Below are 17380 nucleotides of genomic sequence, written 5' to 3'. Positions count from 1 at the left end.
GACCTGGAGCACCAGATTGTCCTGTAAGTAGCACTTCAATTGTTTATTCTTTTTGCAGAAATAATGCATTTAAGCACTTGAACTGTTAATTGATCATTTTCCATTTGCATGCTGCAGTACTTTATGAAGACTCAAAGATGCAAATTTGTACGATGTGCAAGTTCAATCATCCGAAGGACAAAGTGAGTATACCATAGTACTACAACTTCTCACAAAGTGGTTCCAATGATATAGTTTCATATATAACTCTTACTCTCTTTTACTAATTTTTGTTACACAATCAATCACTCACAGGTCATACTATTCATAGAGTGGTTCAAAGAATTCCAAGAGCTTCATTCTTGCTCTACTTCGAATCGAAACCGAATACTGCCTATCCAAATTTTCTCACCCCTTCATTCCTTCCTCCTCCACCTCTTCATCCTTGCTCCACCGCGAATCGAAACCAAAAGTTGCTCATCCAAATCAATTTCGGTTCACTCAAACCCTTAGAACCATAAAACCCAAATTTCTCCGGATCGTTCCAAAATTCAACGGCAAGCACAAAACCCAGATCCCTAAACTCACTTGATAACGTGTCAAAGGCTGGGCATCCAGTTCTCTCACGTGGCTCCCGTTGGATCCAGTATGCTTTTGCTGCTGCCAATCTACAGGTTAAGCTTAAATTTACATACAATTTTTTTTATTTTTCTTGATTGGAATTGGGCTTTTTGTTCCTCCTTAATCCCAAAGTTCTGTAATATATGCAACTTCGATCGAAAGACATGTTTTTTATTGCTGAAAATTGTTAACCCCAGTTTAGGTATTCATTTGCTCATTAAAATGGCGTTTTGGATTCCGTAACCGAACCTCCTTGCTCCTCTTTTAACTCTAGAATCTTCAGAATATGTGGGTTCTGCTTTGAATTTGATCTGTTCGTGAGCTGATACAGTTTTTGGGTACTAAGTCAAAATTTTGTTGGATAGGTACCCATAAACAAGTATGAGGAAGTGTGTGAATCATCACTCAGCAAGGGTGATTGGCGATAGAAATTGGGTTATTCCATCACGGAAAAGAAGTAATGGTGATGCAAAATTTTCAGTCTGTAGATCTGTTTCACACAGTCCAGATGGCATCAGAAAGAAGCACCTTTCGTGCCCACGAGAAGGGAATCGAAGCCACTATAATTTGCAGCAATCTGAAATTTATTGCGAAATTCGGAGACTTAGCCAATGCAGAGAAAAGGTTTAAACTTGTTCTTCCAAAAGAGTTCGGATCGAGGCTGAACCTCAACGAGGAAGAAACGCCAAAGAAAATCGGTGCTTCTAATCTTCTATCCCTAGATGACGATTCGGATCAGGACGAAGAGATGGAGGAGTTAATGGGTCACAATCCTCTTTGTGTAACATCTGCCGCACAGAGGATGGAACCGGTCAGCGGCAATATTTCCTCAAGAAACTTTTTTCCAACTCTGGATTTCGATTACCTTGCTGAGGAAGATGATTGGTCTCAGGGTTCTGAATCAGAAGTTGAGCTCGGGGATTCGCCCCAAGATGAGAAGGCTAATTTCGATCCAATTGACAGTGTTGAAGGTATACTGCAGAATCTATTCTCCGATGGAGACAAGGAAATGATTTCGGCAACTGAAGAGGAGGGTACCCTACGGGATTACAGACAAGATCTTGAGGTAGTCGAACAAAATCAAACCAAGGAAAATGACGACAACAACAACGTGCTTAAATATAGCAGAAGGAAAAGGTTCGGCCGAGTCTCTGACAAATGGGAGGCTACTGGACGATCTAGCGAATTTTTGTCAAACATGAAGATTTCGCTGATGCCACTAAAAAAATCCTTATTCCTTGGTAAAAGCTCAGGGGTGCGGGTGGGAAGAGGAGAGAAAAGGAAGAGCAAAAGGGGTTTGATAAATTTAAATGAAGATAATTAGCTGGAATATTAGAGGTTTGGGTAGCAGAAGGAAAATGGTGCTTTTGAAGGACTACTTCCGCCGAGCACGGGCTGATATCATCATTTTACAAGAAACAAAAACGGCCACAATTGATAGAAAGCTAGTGGCAAGTGTGTGGGGAAGCAGATTTAAAGAATGGGTTTTCGCCCCTGCTCAAGGAAGTTCTGGGGGCATTGTTGTAATGTGGAACACTAAACATATCTCAGTTGTCGAGTCTCTAGTAGGAGTGTTCTCAGTTTCCATCAAAATTAGAGAGTTGAATGGTTTGGAATGGTGGCTCTCAGGGGTCTATGGCCCTTGCAAATATAGGGAGAGACAAGATTTCTGGGAAGAACTAGCTGGCCTTTATGGTCTTTGCAGTCCAAGATGGTGTGTGGGGGGAGATTTTAATGTGGTGAGGTTCGAAAACGAGAAGTCTAATGGGGGAAGGTCCACTGCAAGTATGAGGATTTTTAACCAGTTTATCCAGGACTCCGAACTCATTGACCCAGATCTGCTCAACGCTCAGTTCACTTGGTCTAATTTTCGAGAAGAAACAGTTTGCCGAAGATTAGACAGATTCTTATTCTCTGGTGGTTGGGAGGAGTCGTTTCCACATGCAAGGCAAAAGGCTCTGGCAAGGGTAACCTCTGATCATTGCCCAATCGAATTAGATACCAACAAGGTGACGTGGGGGCCAGGCCCTTTTAGGTTCGAGAATTCTTGGCTACATCATCCGGACTTTAGAAACAATCTCAAAGAGTGGTGGTTTTCTGCGATAGTCGAAGGTTGGGAGGGATACAAATTTTCCAGTAAGTTAAAAATTATTAAAAAGAAGTTGCAATCTTGGAGCAAGGAGGTCTTCAGAGACATTGAGAGAAATCTTAAGGAAGCCCAGGCCAAATTAGAGGAAATTGACTTTAAAGAAGGAAGGGAAGGTCTAGACTCGGATTCAAAAAGAAAGAGGGAAGAGACCCGATTCCTAGTGGAAGATCTGGCTTGGAAGGAAGAAGTAAAGTGGAGGCAGAGAAGCAAAGTGGATTGGGCCAAAGACGGGGATGGCAACACTAGATTTTTCCATAAGGTAGCAAGTGGGAGAAGGAAGAGAAATTTTATAGAGAGATTGGAAGTGGAAGATGGTAGAATGGTAGAAGGGGTAGAGGAGATTGAAAATGAAATCATTCATTTTTTCAAGTCTCTGTACAGTAGCAACGAAGAGGAGTGTTGGGGGCTGGATGGTATTAATTGGGGTCCAATTAATGCCACCGAGGCAGCTTGGCTTGAACGGCCGTTCGAGGAAGCCGAAGTTAAAAAAGCCATTTTCGATGGTGGGAATGATAAGTCCCCTGGCCCAGATGGCTTCTCTTTGCAAATGTTCCAAAGTTGTTGGGATATTTTGAAGGCGGATATCATGAAGGTGTTGGAAGAATTCTTCGAAAATGGGATTATAAACACAGTAACAAATGAAACTTATATATGCCTAATCCCGAAAAAGGCAGATTCTGTGCACTTGAGGGACTATAGGCCTATAAGCTTAGTTACCAGTCTTTACAAGGTAGTGGCGAAAGTCCTTGCTACAAGACTAAAGAATGTCATGGGCAGTACAATTTCCCCATCTCAAGGAGCTTTTGTTAAAGACAGACAAATTCTGGACGCTGTCCTCGTAGCAAACGAGGTGGTCGAAGAGGTGAGGCAGAAGGAGGAGGGTTTGGTTCTTAAGATTGATTTCGAAAAAGCTTATGACCACGTCGATTGGAGATTCTTGGAAGAAGTATTACTGAGAAAGGGATTCGGGTTTAGATGGAGAAAATGGGTGCTTGGTTGCATATGCACGGCTAATTTCTCAGTTCTGATCAATGGGAGACCTAGGGGAAAATTCAAAGCTTCAAGAGGACTGAGACAAGGTGACCCTCTGTCTCCGTTCTTGTTCACCCTAGTTGTAGACGTGCTGAGCAGATTAATTGAGAAGGCTCAAGATAATCATTTGATCAAAGGGCTGCGTGTTGGGCAAGATAACGTGGAGATCTCTCATCTTCAATTTGCGGATGACACAATTTTTTTCTTGGAAGGGCATGAGGAGGCTTGGAACAATTTATTACATTTGCTGCAAATTTTTGGCAAGGTTTCAGGTTTGAAGATTAACAAAGCAAAGTGTTCCTTGGTGGGAATTAATTCTAATGGCGAGAAAATTACAAGGCTAGCAAGTTCTTGGGGCTGTGAGGTGGGCAGTTGGCCAATGAAATACCTGGGTCTTCCCCTCGGAGGCAAGCCAAAATCTATTAAGTTCTGGGACCCGGTGGTAGAGAAGTGGAATTGAGACTTCAGGGTTGGAAGAAAGCTTTTTTATCTAGAGGCGGAAGATTAACATTGATCCAAGCTGTCCTAGGATCCTTGCCCATATACTACATGTCCCTGTTCAAAGCCCCACGAGGGGTCATTGGGAGATTGGAAAAGCTAATGAAAGGGTTCCTTTGGGAAGGGGTTGAGGAAGGAAAGAAGTTTCACTTGGTCAAGTGGGAGAAAGTGTGTAAAAGCAAGGAGGAAGGTGGCCTTGGTCTGGGAAATTTGAGAAATCGGAATGCCGCCTTATTAGCCAAGTGGCTGTGGAGATTCCCGCGCGAATCAAACTCTCTTTGGCATAGGGTGATAAAGAGCAAGTACGGTCTGGTGGCAAATGGTTGGGATGCTAATTGTCCGAGTCGAGGCTCGAGCAGGCGTCCCTGGACAGACATCTCAGCTGGTTACCCTTCATTTCTTCACTCATGCATCTTCGAGGTTGGTAACGGAGAGAGGCTGAGATTCTGGGAGGACGGTTGGTTGGAGGGCGGACCGTTGAAGGAGCAATTCCCTAGATTATTTTCTTTAGCAAGGACAAAAAACCAAAGTATTTCCAATTTGGTGGTTTCTTCTTTACAGCCGGTCAGTTGGAATTTCGATTTTAGGAGAAACCTAAGAGAGTCGGAGATTGAAGATGTGGCTGGTTTAGTGCAGAAGGTGGAGTCCGTACGGCTGTGTCATTCTAGAGAAGACAGGAGAAGATGGAATTTAGAAGGTTCTGGCCAGTTCACTTGCAAATCCTATAACTCTTTCCTTTGCAACAATGAAGTTGTGCAACAATTTCCCCCTTTCGTTCAGATTTGGAAAGCAAAAGTGCCTCCAAAAGTCAAAATCCTTGTGTGGCTAGTGGCGCTCGGGAAGGTTAATACTTGTGAACAAGTCCAAAGACGAATGCCTTTTGCATGTTTCTCCCCCCAATGGTGCGCTTTGTGCAAATCCGGGGAGGAAAGCGTCAACCATGTTTTCCTCCACTTTCCGTATAGCATTCAAATTTGGTGGAATTTGCTCAAGGAAGCTGGAGCAAGTTGGGTCACTCCAAAGGGCTGTTTTGAGCTCCTAAGCACTAAGTTCGAATGCCTAGGGAAAGGGAGGAAAGCCAAAACTTTGTGGGGATCTCTGTTGTTGGCCCTCTTCTGGAACATTTGGTTGGAGCGTAATAAAAGAGTCTTTGAGGATTACAAGGGAGTGGGGGTTGAGGAGCTTTGGGATAGAGTAAAACACTAGGCAGCCCTTTGGGCTTCGGTTTCAGTGGAGTTTAGAGATTACAATTTCTCTTCTATTTTTAGGGATTTGTTAGCTGCCGTTATTTGATTTGGTCTAGCTTTTCCTCTGTTCATTTAGTTTTAGTTAGGGGCCCTTGCTAGTTTTCTTCTAGCTCCAGGTGGATTTCTTTTCCACGTGGTTTATTGTTTCTCTTTTGTAATTCTTTCGTTTTATAAAATTCTTTCGTTTCTTTTCAAAAAAAAAATTCATTACTGGCTTTATCATATTCATTACCCTCTTTTTCTTAAAAGGGTTTTGGCTTTGGAAGGAGATGGAGATCGGTGACAATGATCGGAGTTCGTCGCTGTGTGGATGATCCCAGTGTAGCGCTGGTTTTCAACTCTAGTGTTTTGTAGGGTTTTGGGGGCGTGAATTTTGGGGGATTTCGTTTGGATTTCTAGGTAAGCAATTGTCACCTCTATTGAACTTAAATTTAGTTCCCTTTTTTTGTTTCTCAAATTTGTTTGATGGAAAGATTGTTTTATCCTTTACTGAACAGGTGTTAGGATTAATAGTTTTGAATTTATTTTTTATTTTATTTTGAAGCCCTGAATTTTGCAAGGACTGTCTACCCTGTATGTACACCAAATGCTCCTGACATTTCAAATAAGGTAACTTCCCAAACACTGATGTTTTGCTTTTTTACTGGTATATGTAGTCCATTGAGTTCTGTAACTTTACTAATATTCGTTTACTATGCAAGTTAAATTGTTATTTTTCGGTTTTTCAATAATTTTGTTTTTCTACTCTACATCCTGGATTAAGAGGTTGCCATGTCAAGGAGTTCGAGTTTTGCTTAATAGATAACAATTGTTTTTAATCTTAGTCTGTAATCTGTATGGTCTTGATCATGTCTTTTATTTTGGTGGCAGTTAGGTGTCACTAGATGGTCCACTAAAGCAGCTAAGGGTATTGAAATCAGTTATGGTTGATTGGTGGTGTGGAATTGTAGAGGGATATGGTAGACATGAGTATAATTGGAATGGATACAAGAGGCTCTTTCAAATGGTACAGGCCTGTTTTATATAAATACGTTTTTTGACTTGCAGAAGCTTTTTTCTCTCAGTGGGCATATAAACACCACCTGTGGTTAATTGTTTTGCAATCTTTGTGGTCATTTTTATTCTTTCCATGGTTCCTGTAATGCTTGGCAAAGTTATGAAATTTAGTCTCTGAATTCACAGTCTAGAGATTATATAATCATTTGGGCATGGTTTCTCTCTAGGATAAAGCTTCTGTCTGGCTATATATATGGAATTGGGTTTGTGTAATTAATGTCAAATAATTGAGTCCAACATAGTTATAAGCTTTCATCTTTCTTCCTTCGTTTTTCAAAGGAGGTTAATTTTATACTCATTTTTTAAGAATTATGCATAGTAGTTGTTAAATAATTGTGGCATTTAATAGTCCTTGCTTCTGTAATTGTGAGATGATTATTGTGTATTTGCTTTATTTAATTATAATGTAGGGGTGATGGAAAATTTAATTTATGCAGGTGTTTTCATTTTTTCTTCCTAGCCATCAATTTGGTTTTGCACATGATGCCAAAAAGAACTAGGAATAGCAAAAGAAATCAGATTGTACAAGATCATACTTCTAAAAGTCCCTGCAGCGGAGCGCGGACATTTTTGCTAGTTCATACTCTTATCCAGGCAAGAACTTGTTTAATATGAAATTTTATTAAATTCTTGAAAACAATTTTTTAGGAGGAAACAGAAAATAGATAGAAACGAAAGCGTAACAACCAATACACATTTGAATCTAGTGATTTGGGCATCACCAACATCAATTAAACTGGGTTATTTTGGCTAAAAAGGCGACAATTTTGGCTAAAGTCCGAAAACCTACGACCCACTGCCTCAGAGCCTCTCGGAAGATGGATCCTGTCACTGTCAATGTTACAGAAATAGTATTCAGCCGCGCACGTGACAGTTGAAATTACTTTCTTATCGCAGCTATGGATGCATTGAGCCCCCGTCTCTACACCCCCCGGAACACGGGATCTTGTGGTTTCAAGGAAACTTTGGCTCCACTCCCAATTAGATCTTTCACGTTGGATCGTTGTATCTTCACCACTTGATGGGACATCCTCCTTATCCTTATTTTGCTGCTCGTACACAAACTGGACTCCAATCTCCTTTATGAGTTCCCCCATGATCCAACGGCTAAGCCATAACATATCTTCGTTCATCACTTTCCATCAACCTCATCCCACAAGTGGCAGTTCCACTTAAGGCCCTTTGTCTCATTCCTAAGTTCTAGCGAATGGTCATCATGGTCACGTGCAACCTCAAGGCTCCGATCCGACTGCTGTGCATATAATATACATGCGTTTAAACCTACGATCTTGAGAGGAGAGTGTATTCAATTAGGATTTTGAGAGTCTCAGGGAATTTAAATCTATGGAATCTGAGAGAGTTTGAGAGGAAAAAAAAATGAATTCCCAGAGATTTTGAGTGAATTAATTATAACTTCCAGAGAATTCACATGAATTATGAGAGAATTCTTTACATGGGGTTAGAGAATTTTAGAGAATTTGATCAACATTTTCCTTCCCTTTACAAGCCAAAATCAGTTTCATCCTACTAATACCAAATCCCAATACCAAGTTCACATGCAATGTTTTCAAGTAGCTATCAAAGTGAATTAAACATTGGCATCCAAAATCTTGAAAGTTAAGGCTTACAAAATACTAACTATCAAAGTTTTTCAAACACAAATTGCATACTCCAATCCGTAAAAACAATTAATTATATTTGTCATCTTTGAATGCTCTCACTCATAGCATCTGTCCACATATTTGTAGCTATGCTAGCTCTCCATGCATTAGCAATCTGTCGCCGTTGCTCTTGAGTTTGATTACCTAGTTCATCATCATTTTCAAATTCATCATCTTCTTGTTTGATTGGAAATTCATCAGAACGACACTCTTTGCGAAGAAAGTTGTGCAATCCTGCACAAGCTAACACTAACTCTGCTTGTGTTTTCATTGGAAATGGAGGTGCAGACTTAAAAACTATGAATCGAGATTTAAAAACACCAAATATCCTCTCCTCTACGTTTCTCAAGGAAGCATGTCGAAGATTGAACAACTCATTTGCATTTACGGGGTCACGATCGTTACCAGCAAAATCTTGGAGATGATATCGAACACCTCAAAACGGAGCTAAAATTTGACGACGATTTGCAAATCCACAATCCACTAGAAAAAATTTACCTAAAAATAAAACACATAAAGTTATTATTTATGGTACGTCCTAGTGTAAATAAATGAATGAATACGAACCTTCTGGAACTTTAAGTCTGTTCTTCCTTGATACAACATCATGTAACAGTTTGGAGTCATGAGCTGAACCCTCCCATCAACTAAGAATATATATGAATTCCAAATCAAAGTTACAAGCAGCTAATACAGTTTGGAGTCATAAATTCGTTCCAGTCATACATTTACATATCAAGGTGAGTTCTAAATATTAGGACGATAGTTCAGAAGAATATTGGACATAAATGCCTCACCTCTGAAATCACTTCCTTGCAACTCCAAATGAACTCCCTATAATAAGATAATAAACGTAATTAGTTTGTGTATATGATCACATGGATTCTTTATTCACAGCTAATTCGTATAAGTGAGCAAAAAACATTTTAAAAGAATAGAGAAAGTAGAAACTCAACAACTTTTGGAGTGACAAATTATTTGTATAGACAACGTTTTCAGAGGTGAGGGACCCAAATTCCATCTTCATATTCAAGTTCCGCACCCATTTTGGAGGGGGAAATCCATTGGTTTTGATTTGATTTATGATACCGTAAAGAATGCCAAGAAGTACGAGCCCTAGTACAGGCTGATCAGGAATAGACTAGATACAAAGGTTGAAAAATCAAGGAAACAACTTCACCCTACCATGTTTCGACTAAAAAAAAAAAACTTTGAGGCATGAAATAAATTTTTTATTAAGATGAAAAGAAAAAGAATGAGGTTGCAAGAGTGTTGCAGTTGAAAAGAAAAGGATCAGTGCTCCACTGATTACAGGATGGAAAAGGAAAACAACCTATACAAACTTGAGAATTCCAAACCCTAACCCAATCTATACTGTATTCCAAAGTAATCAAAGCAGAAACTCAACAACTTTTGGATCCAAACGGTAAAATCAATACTTGTATCTTCACAATATATATAAAAATTTCACAAAGTTTGATGGTCAGAAAAACCCTAACCCTAACAAGAAAAACCTTAACTCCAAAGTAACCAGAAAAACCCTAACCCTAGAACAACACTATCAAAACAAGAAAATCATGAAGCTTGAAGGGGAGAAAAAAAGATAGCATGTACAAGGTGAGAAATTTTTTACCTTGGAGCCCATGTTTCTGGGGAGGAGAAGACGCTCTCTGGAGGAGAGAGCAGCACGCTCAACATGTCTCAAAGTTTCTAGGGTTGAGGTGAGATTTGCCAAGCTCTTTGGTATTTATACATATCACCTTGAAATCCTCCAAAATCCACCAAATCACAAATCCGTTCAAATCCAATTCCTTTTTCAATATACCTAAACTTTTAGAGACTTTCAAAAAGTTATGATTGAATACACCTGAATTTATAGGGAATTGTAAGAAGTCTTTAAGAATCTCAATTGAATACACCAAGACTTTTATAAAGTCTTTTAAATTCCCAATTGAATACACCTGGAATCATTAATTCCCAGAGACTCTCTCAAAATCCTAATTGAATACACCCCCCCTTAGATGTGAAGGAACAATAATAGAGAACACAGTGTTACCCATGCTCCTGTAATTGAACCGATCTGGAATCTTGCTCCCATGAACAAATATGCTCAATATGCAGCAGTGAAAAGTTCCCTGCAGTTTCATGGTGGTGTTGTCATTACAATCTAATCGTTTACGCCATAGAGATCTTATTCACCATATTATAAGCATTTGTACATGAGAGAGAGAGAGAGAGAGAGAGAGAGAGAGAACCTTGACGCCCAAACTCTCACAATAGTTCCCTTGGACCTCAATGCCACCTTTGGGTTCCAAATCGAATAGATCTGAGAGATATAAGTCCAATGCTAGTGTATCCAACAAGCTTCTAAAATCAACAAGTTTCCCACAATACCATAGCCTTGGGTCCATTACTATGCAAGAAAACCGGTAATCTAAGCCCGGTGACATGCCCAACTTCGGTTAATTTGTTATTCTTTTCAATGATGTGCAACCACGATCACACAATTGTTTCAACTACGTGGGAGCTCCGGAAGCATTGTGAGGTTTTTGCAACCAGATACTTTAAGAGTCTGGAGCTTAACAAGATTGTTCATGCTTTCTGGTAGGCTTGTAATCAGATTACCATCAAGATCCAAGTACTCTAATGAGGACAGCATAGTTAGGGCACTTGGAATCTCTGATATATTGCAGCAAGCCAGTGTTAAACTTGTCAAAGAACGTGGGAGCTCTGGAAGTATTGTGAGGTTTCTGCAACCAGATACTTTAAGAGTCTGGAGCTTAACAAGATTGTTCATGCTTTCTGGTAGGCTTGTAATCGGATTGTAACTCAGATCCAACTTCTCCAACGAGGACAGCATAGTTAGGGCACTTGGAATCTCTGATATATTGCAGCAAGCCAGTGTTAAACTTGTCAAAGAATGTGGGAGCTCTGGAAGTATTGTGAGGTTTCTGCAACCAGATACTTTAAGAGTTTGGAGCTTAACAAGATTGTTCATGCTTTCTGGTAGGCTTGTAATCGGATTGCAACTCAGATCCAACTTCTCCAACGAGGACAGCATAGTTAGGGCACTTGGAATCTCTGATATATTGCAGCAAGCTAGTGTTAAACTTGTCAAAGAACATGGGAGCTCTGGAAGTATTGTGAGGTTTCTGCAACCAGATACTTTAAGAGTCTGGAGTTTAACAAGATTGTTCATGCTTTCTGGTAGGCTTGTAATCGGATTACCATCAAGATCCAAGTACTCCAACGAGGACAGCATAGTTAGGGCACTTGGAATCTCTGATATATTGCAGCAAGCCAGTGTTAAACATGTCAAAGAACGTGGGAGCTCTGGAAGTATTGTGAGGTTTCTGCAACCAGATACTTTAAGAGTCTGGAGCTTAACAACATTGTTCATGCTTTCTGGTAGGCTTGTAATCGGATTACCATCAAGATCCAAGTACTCCAACGAGGACAGCATAGTTAGGGCACTTGGAATCTCTGATATATTGCAGCAAGCCAGTGTTAAACATGTCAAAGAACGTGGGAGCTCTGGAAGTATTGTGAGGTTTCTGCAACCAGATACTTTAAGAGTCTGGAGCTTAACAAGATTGTTCATGCTTTCTGGTAGGCTTGTAATCGGATTACAATCAAGATCCAAGTACTCTAATGAGGGCTGCATAGTTAGGGCACTTGGAATCTCTGATATATTGCAGCAAGCCAGTGTTAAACATGTCAAAGAACGTGGGAGCTCTGGAAGTATTGTGAGGTTTCTGCAACCAGATACTTTAAGAGTCTGGAGCTTAACAAGATTGTTCATGCTTTCTGGTAGGCTTCTAATCGGATTACCATCAAGATCCAAGTACTCTAATGAGGACTGCATAGTTAGGGCACTTGGAATCTCTGATATATTGCAGCAAGCCAGTGTTAAACCTGTCAAAGAACGTGGGAGCTCTGGAAGTATTGTGAGGTTTCTGCAACCAGATACTTTAAGAGTCTGGAGCTTAACAACATTGTTCATGCTTTCTGGTAGGCTTGTAATCGGATTACCATCAAGATCCAAGTACTCTAATGAGGACTGCATAGTTAGGGCACTTGGAATCTCTGATATATTACAGCAAGCCAGTGTTAAACCTGTCAAAGAACGTGGGAGCTCTGGAAGTATTGTGAGGTTTCTGCAACCAGATACTTTAAGAGTTTGGAGCTTAACAACATTGTTCATGCTTTCTGGTAGGCTTGTAATCGGATTACCATCAAGATCCAAGTACTCTAATGAGGACAGCATAGTTAGGGCACTAGGAATCTCTGATATATTGCAGCAAGCCAGTGTTAAACATGTCAAAGAACGTGGGAGCTCTGGAAGTATTGTGAGGTTTCTGCAACCAGATACTTTAAGAGTCTGGAGCTTAACAACATTGTTCATGCTTTCTGGTAGGCTTGTAATCGGATTACCATCAAGATCCAAGTACTCTAATAAGGACAGCATAGTTAGGGCACTTGGAATCTCTGATATATTGCAGCAAGCCAGTGTTAAACTTGTCAAAGAACGTGGGAGCTCTGGAAGCATTGTGAGGTTTCTGCAACCAGATACTTTAAGACTCTGGAGCTTAACAAGATTGTTCATGCTTTCTGGTAGGCTTGTAATCGGATTATCATCCAGCTTCAAGTACTCTAACGAGGACAGCATAGTTAGGGCACTTGGAATCTCTGATATATTGCAGCAATCCAGACTTAAACTTATCAAAGAACGTGGTAAACTTGCCAATGAGAAACTGCTTAATTCAGTATGTTTTCTTGGCGACACCCACGACCAGACTGAATACCATGATTTAGCTGATACCAGATTGAGTTTCTTCATTTCAAGCTTTGAGCAACCAGAAAGAATAAGATCCTGAATAGATCTCAATACTGGAAGCTTCATGAGATTTTTGCAGCCTTCTAGATTCAAAACAGCAAGTTTTTCTAGGTTTCCGATGGACTCATGAACCTCAACCAAATTTATGCAATGTTTAAGAATCAACCTCTCAAGGTTATAGAGTCCTGAGAAATCGGGGACTGTCCTAAGGCCATGCGAATGACTGAAATTAAGAATCTTCAGCCTCGGAATAACCTGTTTCAATAATAATACAAATTAATTAGCTTCTAAGAAGATATAATGGCCCCTATTAATTTTTGTGTGTGTGTGTGTGTGTGTGTGTGTGAGAGAGAGAGAGAGAGAGAGAGAGAGAGTTACATACCCTGGTCTCATTCCAAACATGTTGTAGGCTACTATTTCGCATGTCTAGAACAACCAGGTTTTCCAAACAAAAATTTTCGGGTATTGATTTTAAGTGGAATCCTCGCCAAGATAAACATACTAATTTTTTTGAAAATTCTTCGTAGCTTCCCCTGACGTTGACGTTGTTGAGCATGAGAATTTCAAGATTGTGCATCCTTCTAAAAGCCTCAGATTTGAAATCTATCTCATTTGATGCAGAAGCTGAGTTTGTGGAGGAAAAACTAACTGGCTTCCAAGAGAAGAAACCAAGCCGATGTCGTCTTGAACAGTTTCCATCATAATCTTCAGCATGGCATCGTTTGTTATCACTTCCAACAAATGTTCTTTTGCTAGCAAGGTTGAGCATGAGGCCCTTAATATTTTCTGTGCCCTGCAAAAAAATCAGAGCATTGGGTAAGTATATAACCAGTACTGCACATGCAAATCATAACTAAAAATACATACGCATGAAAAACACATTTCTTACACTTAATTTTCTCAAAATATTAGAGGCATCGTTCTGCAACACTCTACTACGTTTTCCAGGGTCATGAGGTGATTCTTTGCGAATAATTGCCATTGCCATGTTTCTCAACAATTGATGCATGACCAACTTCGACCCTTGAATTGTCACTAGACATCTATCAACTAGATTTTCAATCCCAACCCTTGTGCAAAACTCTAAGTTGTCCAGTATTGTAATTATATAATCCATCGTCTTTCCTGTGAAGAAGCTGGCTATATGAAGGAATAAATTTTGGTCATGATCTTCGTGTAAAGAATCAAAACTTATCCTCAGAACTTTTTGAATTTTGTCATTAGGGATCACGTCTAACTTCTGCAATGCACTTTGCCATACTTCTACACTTTTTCCCGATAAAGAAGATCCCAGAACTTGAATAGCTAATGGAAGCCCTCCACAATGCTGCACCACATGTCTTGAAAGCTCCATGTAACCTTCTACCGGATGGGATTGTCCGAAGGCATGCCAACTGAAAAGCTCAAGTGATTCATCTTCATCCAGTTCTCGAACCATAAACTTTTCACAAACTTCATGAGCATTTAACAAATGTTCATGTCGAGTTGTTATGATAATTTTACTTCCTGGATGAAGCCATTCTCGCATTCCAAGAATTGCATTGAGTTGATCCCGGCTGTTCACATCATCGAGAACAATAAGAACTCTTTTATAGCCTACGGCTCGTTTGATCCTGCTTATTCCTTCAGCCACATTGTATACTTTCTTTGCGTTCCCCTTTTGGATATCTAAAAGAAGTTTTCTTTGCAAGCGAGCAAAACCATTAGGTTGTTCTGAAGATTCTCGTATATCTGCAAGAAAGCTGCTACCTTGAAATCTATCAAAGTTTTGGTTATAAGCAGCTTTCACAATGGTGCTCTTGCCAATTCCACCCATACCACAGATGACAGCTACACCAACATCATTTGATCCATCTTGTAACCACATATTTAGGTCTTGCACACGATTATCTATTCCAACTGCAAAGGGAGCAACGTCTAAAGCTGCGGGATCCAGTTTATTACTAATCTCTTCAACAACATCTTGGATGAACTGCCCCTCATACCTGTAATTCATTTGAAACAAAATATACGAAGTAGAAATAAGTTATTTTCTTTTACATAATATGTCATGTACGGAAATGATTGCTCCTCGTACAAATTGCAGTATAGATAGGAACACTGAACACATAAACCAAAATCGAACAATTTCAAGCTTCACCACCATCTACAATTTTACTTAATTTAAAAGACACTTTCAATTAGCGTGAGAAGATAATGAGAATAGAAATTACCGATCTCCTAAAACCATGCCTCCCAAAGATGCAACATCTCCAAGAGCTCTTCTCCACTGCTCCACCTTGTCCATCTCGGTACTGAATTGCTCCTCATGTCTGGCAAATGCTTTAGCAAAAGTACCACTCTGCTTCCTCACATCGGATGGATCCACATCATAGAAAACTGGCAGAACCACATGTCTATGATCAGTATTTCTACGTTCCACGATCTTCAGAAGTTCGTTCAAACACCACCTTGAGGAAGCGTAGTCCTTGGAGAAGACAATTATCGATACTTGTGACTCCTGTATCGCCTTGTCTAACTCCGACTCAATATTCTCCCCTCTCTTGATTTCATCATCGTCTCTAAACGTGTGGATTCCTGCTAGCTCCAAGGCTCTATAGAGGTGATCAGTAAAGCCCCTGCGCGTGTCCTGGCCTCTGAAACTCAAGAAGGCATGATAGGAACACCGGTAAGAGGAGGAAGAGGAATCTCGGAAAGCATCCATCTAGAGAAACCCTCTGCTTCTTGGTTCTCGCAATGAATGAAAGCAGGGCAAGCATATGCAAGGCCAAGGACAATTATATGCAGTTTCTGAGAGGGACAAGACATAATATGATATATGAAGAGGAAGGTTCCCATTAGCCACCAGGCACTCCACACTTATTGACGACGAAGTTTCCTCGTAAGTGAATGGGATGTTGAGGATAATATAGAATTTGAGAGGACTTTGACTATCAATTTTTGTGGAGAATCCCCCACTAGCAGTTCTTTGATGAAACTAGGACAAAAAAAAGTTACACGAGGTGTACATAAACCTTTATATATATATATATAAGATGAAACATTCAAAATACCATAAATTTTATATAGGATGAAACATTCAAAATACCATAAATTATCCATGAAAACTTCAAAATTTACAATTAAATTGTCTATATCTATAAAGTGGGAGACTTTATATTGTGAAGCATTCTAAATGTAAATACCATAAATTGCCCTTGAAAACTTCCAAATTTACAATTAAAATTAAGTAAATAACATTTTACATCCTCAAGTGTGAGTGTAATTGTAACCTCATACAACATCTTTAGAGCATTTTAATCTCATACACAAACTTGTATTTTTTAGCAATTTCATACCTCCATTAATCAAACTGTTAATTTAACAATTTTTGGTTTTTTTGGTCAAAAGTTAACTTGACTTTCGGGTTTAGGGTATTTTTGGGGGCATGTGGCTTTACGTGAAGGAGTCAAATTATAAAGAAGGTTGGTTGGTCTAGGGGACTAGTTCCAAATTAAAAAAAAAAAATGACCAAATTGAATGATCTTGCGGTTGAAGCCAAATTCAAAGTATGGAACAAAAAGTACAAGCATGCATAATTAGGAACCCAACTAAAGCTAAATAAGTAAACTTACCAAGATCAACAATAATACAGGCAAATCAGGACTTGATCTATAACAAAAACAAAACCTGTCATTCATGATGTGAGAGTGGTGTAGTTCAACTGTACAATTAACAGTCCCAACCAGAGAGTTTCAGTCGAGTAAGCAATACCAAGTGTATGGCTCTTCGTAGCACTGGCATTTTAAATCCGACCCGTTAACCCAACCCGATCTGACCCGTTAAAATGAGTATGTGGATGAGTGTTTATCGGGTCGGGTAGTTAACGGGGTCAACCCATTAAGCACCCGTTAAATAACGGGTTATTTTGGATGAACCTGCGAAACCCATTAACCACCCGTTAACCCTCGTTATTGAGGGCTTTTGTGTAATTTCAATAGTAATAATGAAACCCTCACTCTCTCGCATTGCACTATTGCAGTAGTGTGCACGTCATCTCTGAGAACTTCCCCCTCACCTTCTTCCTCAGAAATTACCACTCTCTCCGACGTCTTCTTCCACTCTGGCGTCTTCTTCAAGTCGACGGAATACTGCAGTACTGCACTATTAAAAGCAAAGCTCTCTCTCTCTCTTCCCCCTGCAACCCACTTTCATTGAATTTTTGAAGAGTTCAAGTCATCAAGTACTTTATGGCAGTGCGTCTAGCCGCACATTAAAAATGCTGATTTCTTCTCTCTGTAGCTAATTTTGAAACTTTTGA

The 17380-nt window shown here is 39.8% G+C and overlaps 3 protein-coding genes and 1 long non-coding RNA gene across 8 annotated transcripts in view; 1 reads left to right on the top strand and 3 right to left on the bottom strand.

Moving 5' to 3' along the window:
- The window catches only part of LOC126612540 (disease resistance protein RPV1-like), a 33773-nt gene extending 17736 nt beyond the window's left edge, over positions 1-16037 (bottom strand). Inside the window, exons 1-5 of the mRNA XM_050280978.1 lie at positions 15294-16037; positions 13970-15065; positions 13463-13873; positions 11995-13335; positions 11191-11391 (exon numbers count right to left, since the gene is read on the bottom strand). Coding sequence (XP_050136935.1) covers positions 11191-11391; positions 11995-13335; positions 13463-13873; positions 13970-15065; positions 15294-15784 — 3540 coding nt within the window. The 5' untranslated portion in view covers positions 15785-16037. The remainder of the gene's footprint in view (positions 1-11190; positions 11392-11994; positions 13336-13462; positions 13874-13969; positions 15066-15293) is intronic.
- The window catches only part of LOC126612541 (disease resistance protein RPV1-like), a 51446-nt gene that overhangs the window by 17989 nt on the left and 16077 nt on the right, over positions 1-17380 (bottom strand). The window contains exon 6 of one of the 4 annotated variants that reach the window (XM_050280982.1): positions 7730-7863. The exons of 2 other annotated variants lie outside the window; for them this stretch is intronic. The gene's annotated coding sequence lies outside the window, so the exon portion shown is untranslated. The remainder of the gene's footprint in view (positions 1-7729; positions 7864-17380) is intronic. One more of the 4 variants, XM_050280984.1, reaches the window with a different exon arrangement.
- Positions 10892-12054, top strand: LOC126612548 (uncharacterized). Its single transcript, XR_007619155.1, has 3 exons — positions 10892-10989; positions 11392-11592; positions 11995-12054. It is a non-coding gene; the product is annotated as an uncharacterized LOC126612548 (long non-coding RNA).
- Positions 16656-17380, bottom strand: part of LOC126612544 (DEAD-box ATP-dependent RNA helicase 24-like) — a 37399-nt gene continuing 36674 nt past the window's right edge. Inside the window, exon 6 of one of the 2 annotated variants that reach the window (XM_050280990.1) lies at positions 16656-16806. In XM_050280990.1, the coding sequence (XP_050136947.1) occupies positions 16792-16806 (15 nt within the window). In that variant the 3' untranslated portion in view covers positions 16656-16791. The remainder of the gene's footprint in view (positions 16807-17380) is intronic. The other variant, XM_050280989.1, reaches the window with a different exon arrangement.

This window comes from Malus sylvestris, chromosome 17 (genome assembly GCF_916048215.2).
Source record: "Malus sylvestris chromosome 17, drMalSylv7.2, whole genome shotgun sequence".
Taxonomy (NCBI): domain Eukaryota; kingdom Viridiplantae; phylum Streptophyta; class Magnoliopsida; order Rosales; family Rosaceae; genus Malus; species Malus sylvestris.
The sequence above is the reverse complement of the archived record's forward strand: the minus strand, read 5'-3'. Positions and strand labels throughout refer to the sequence as shown.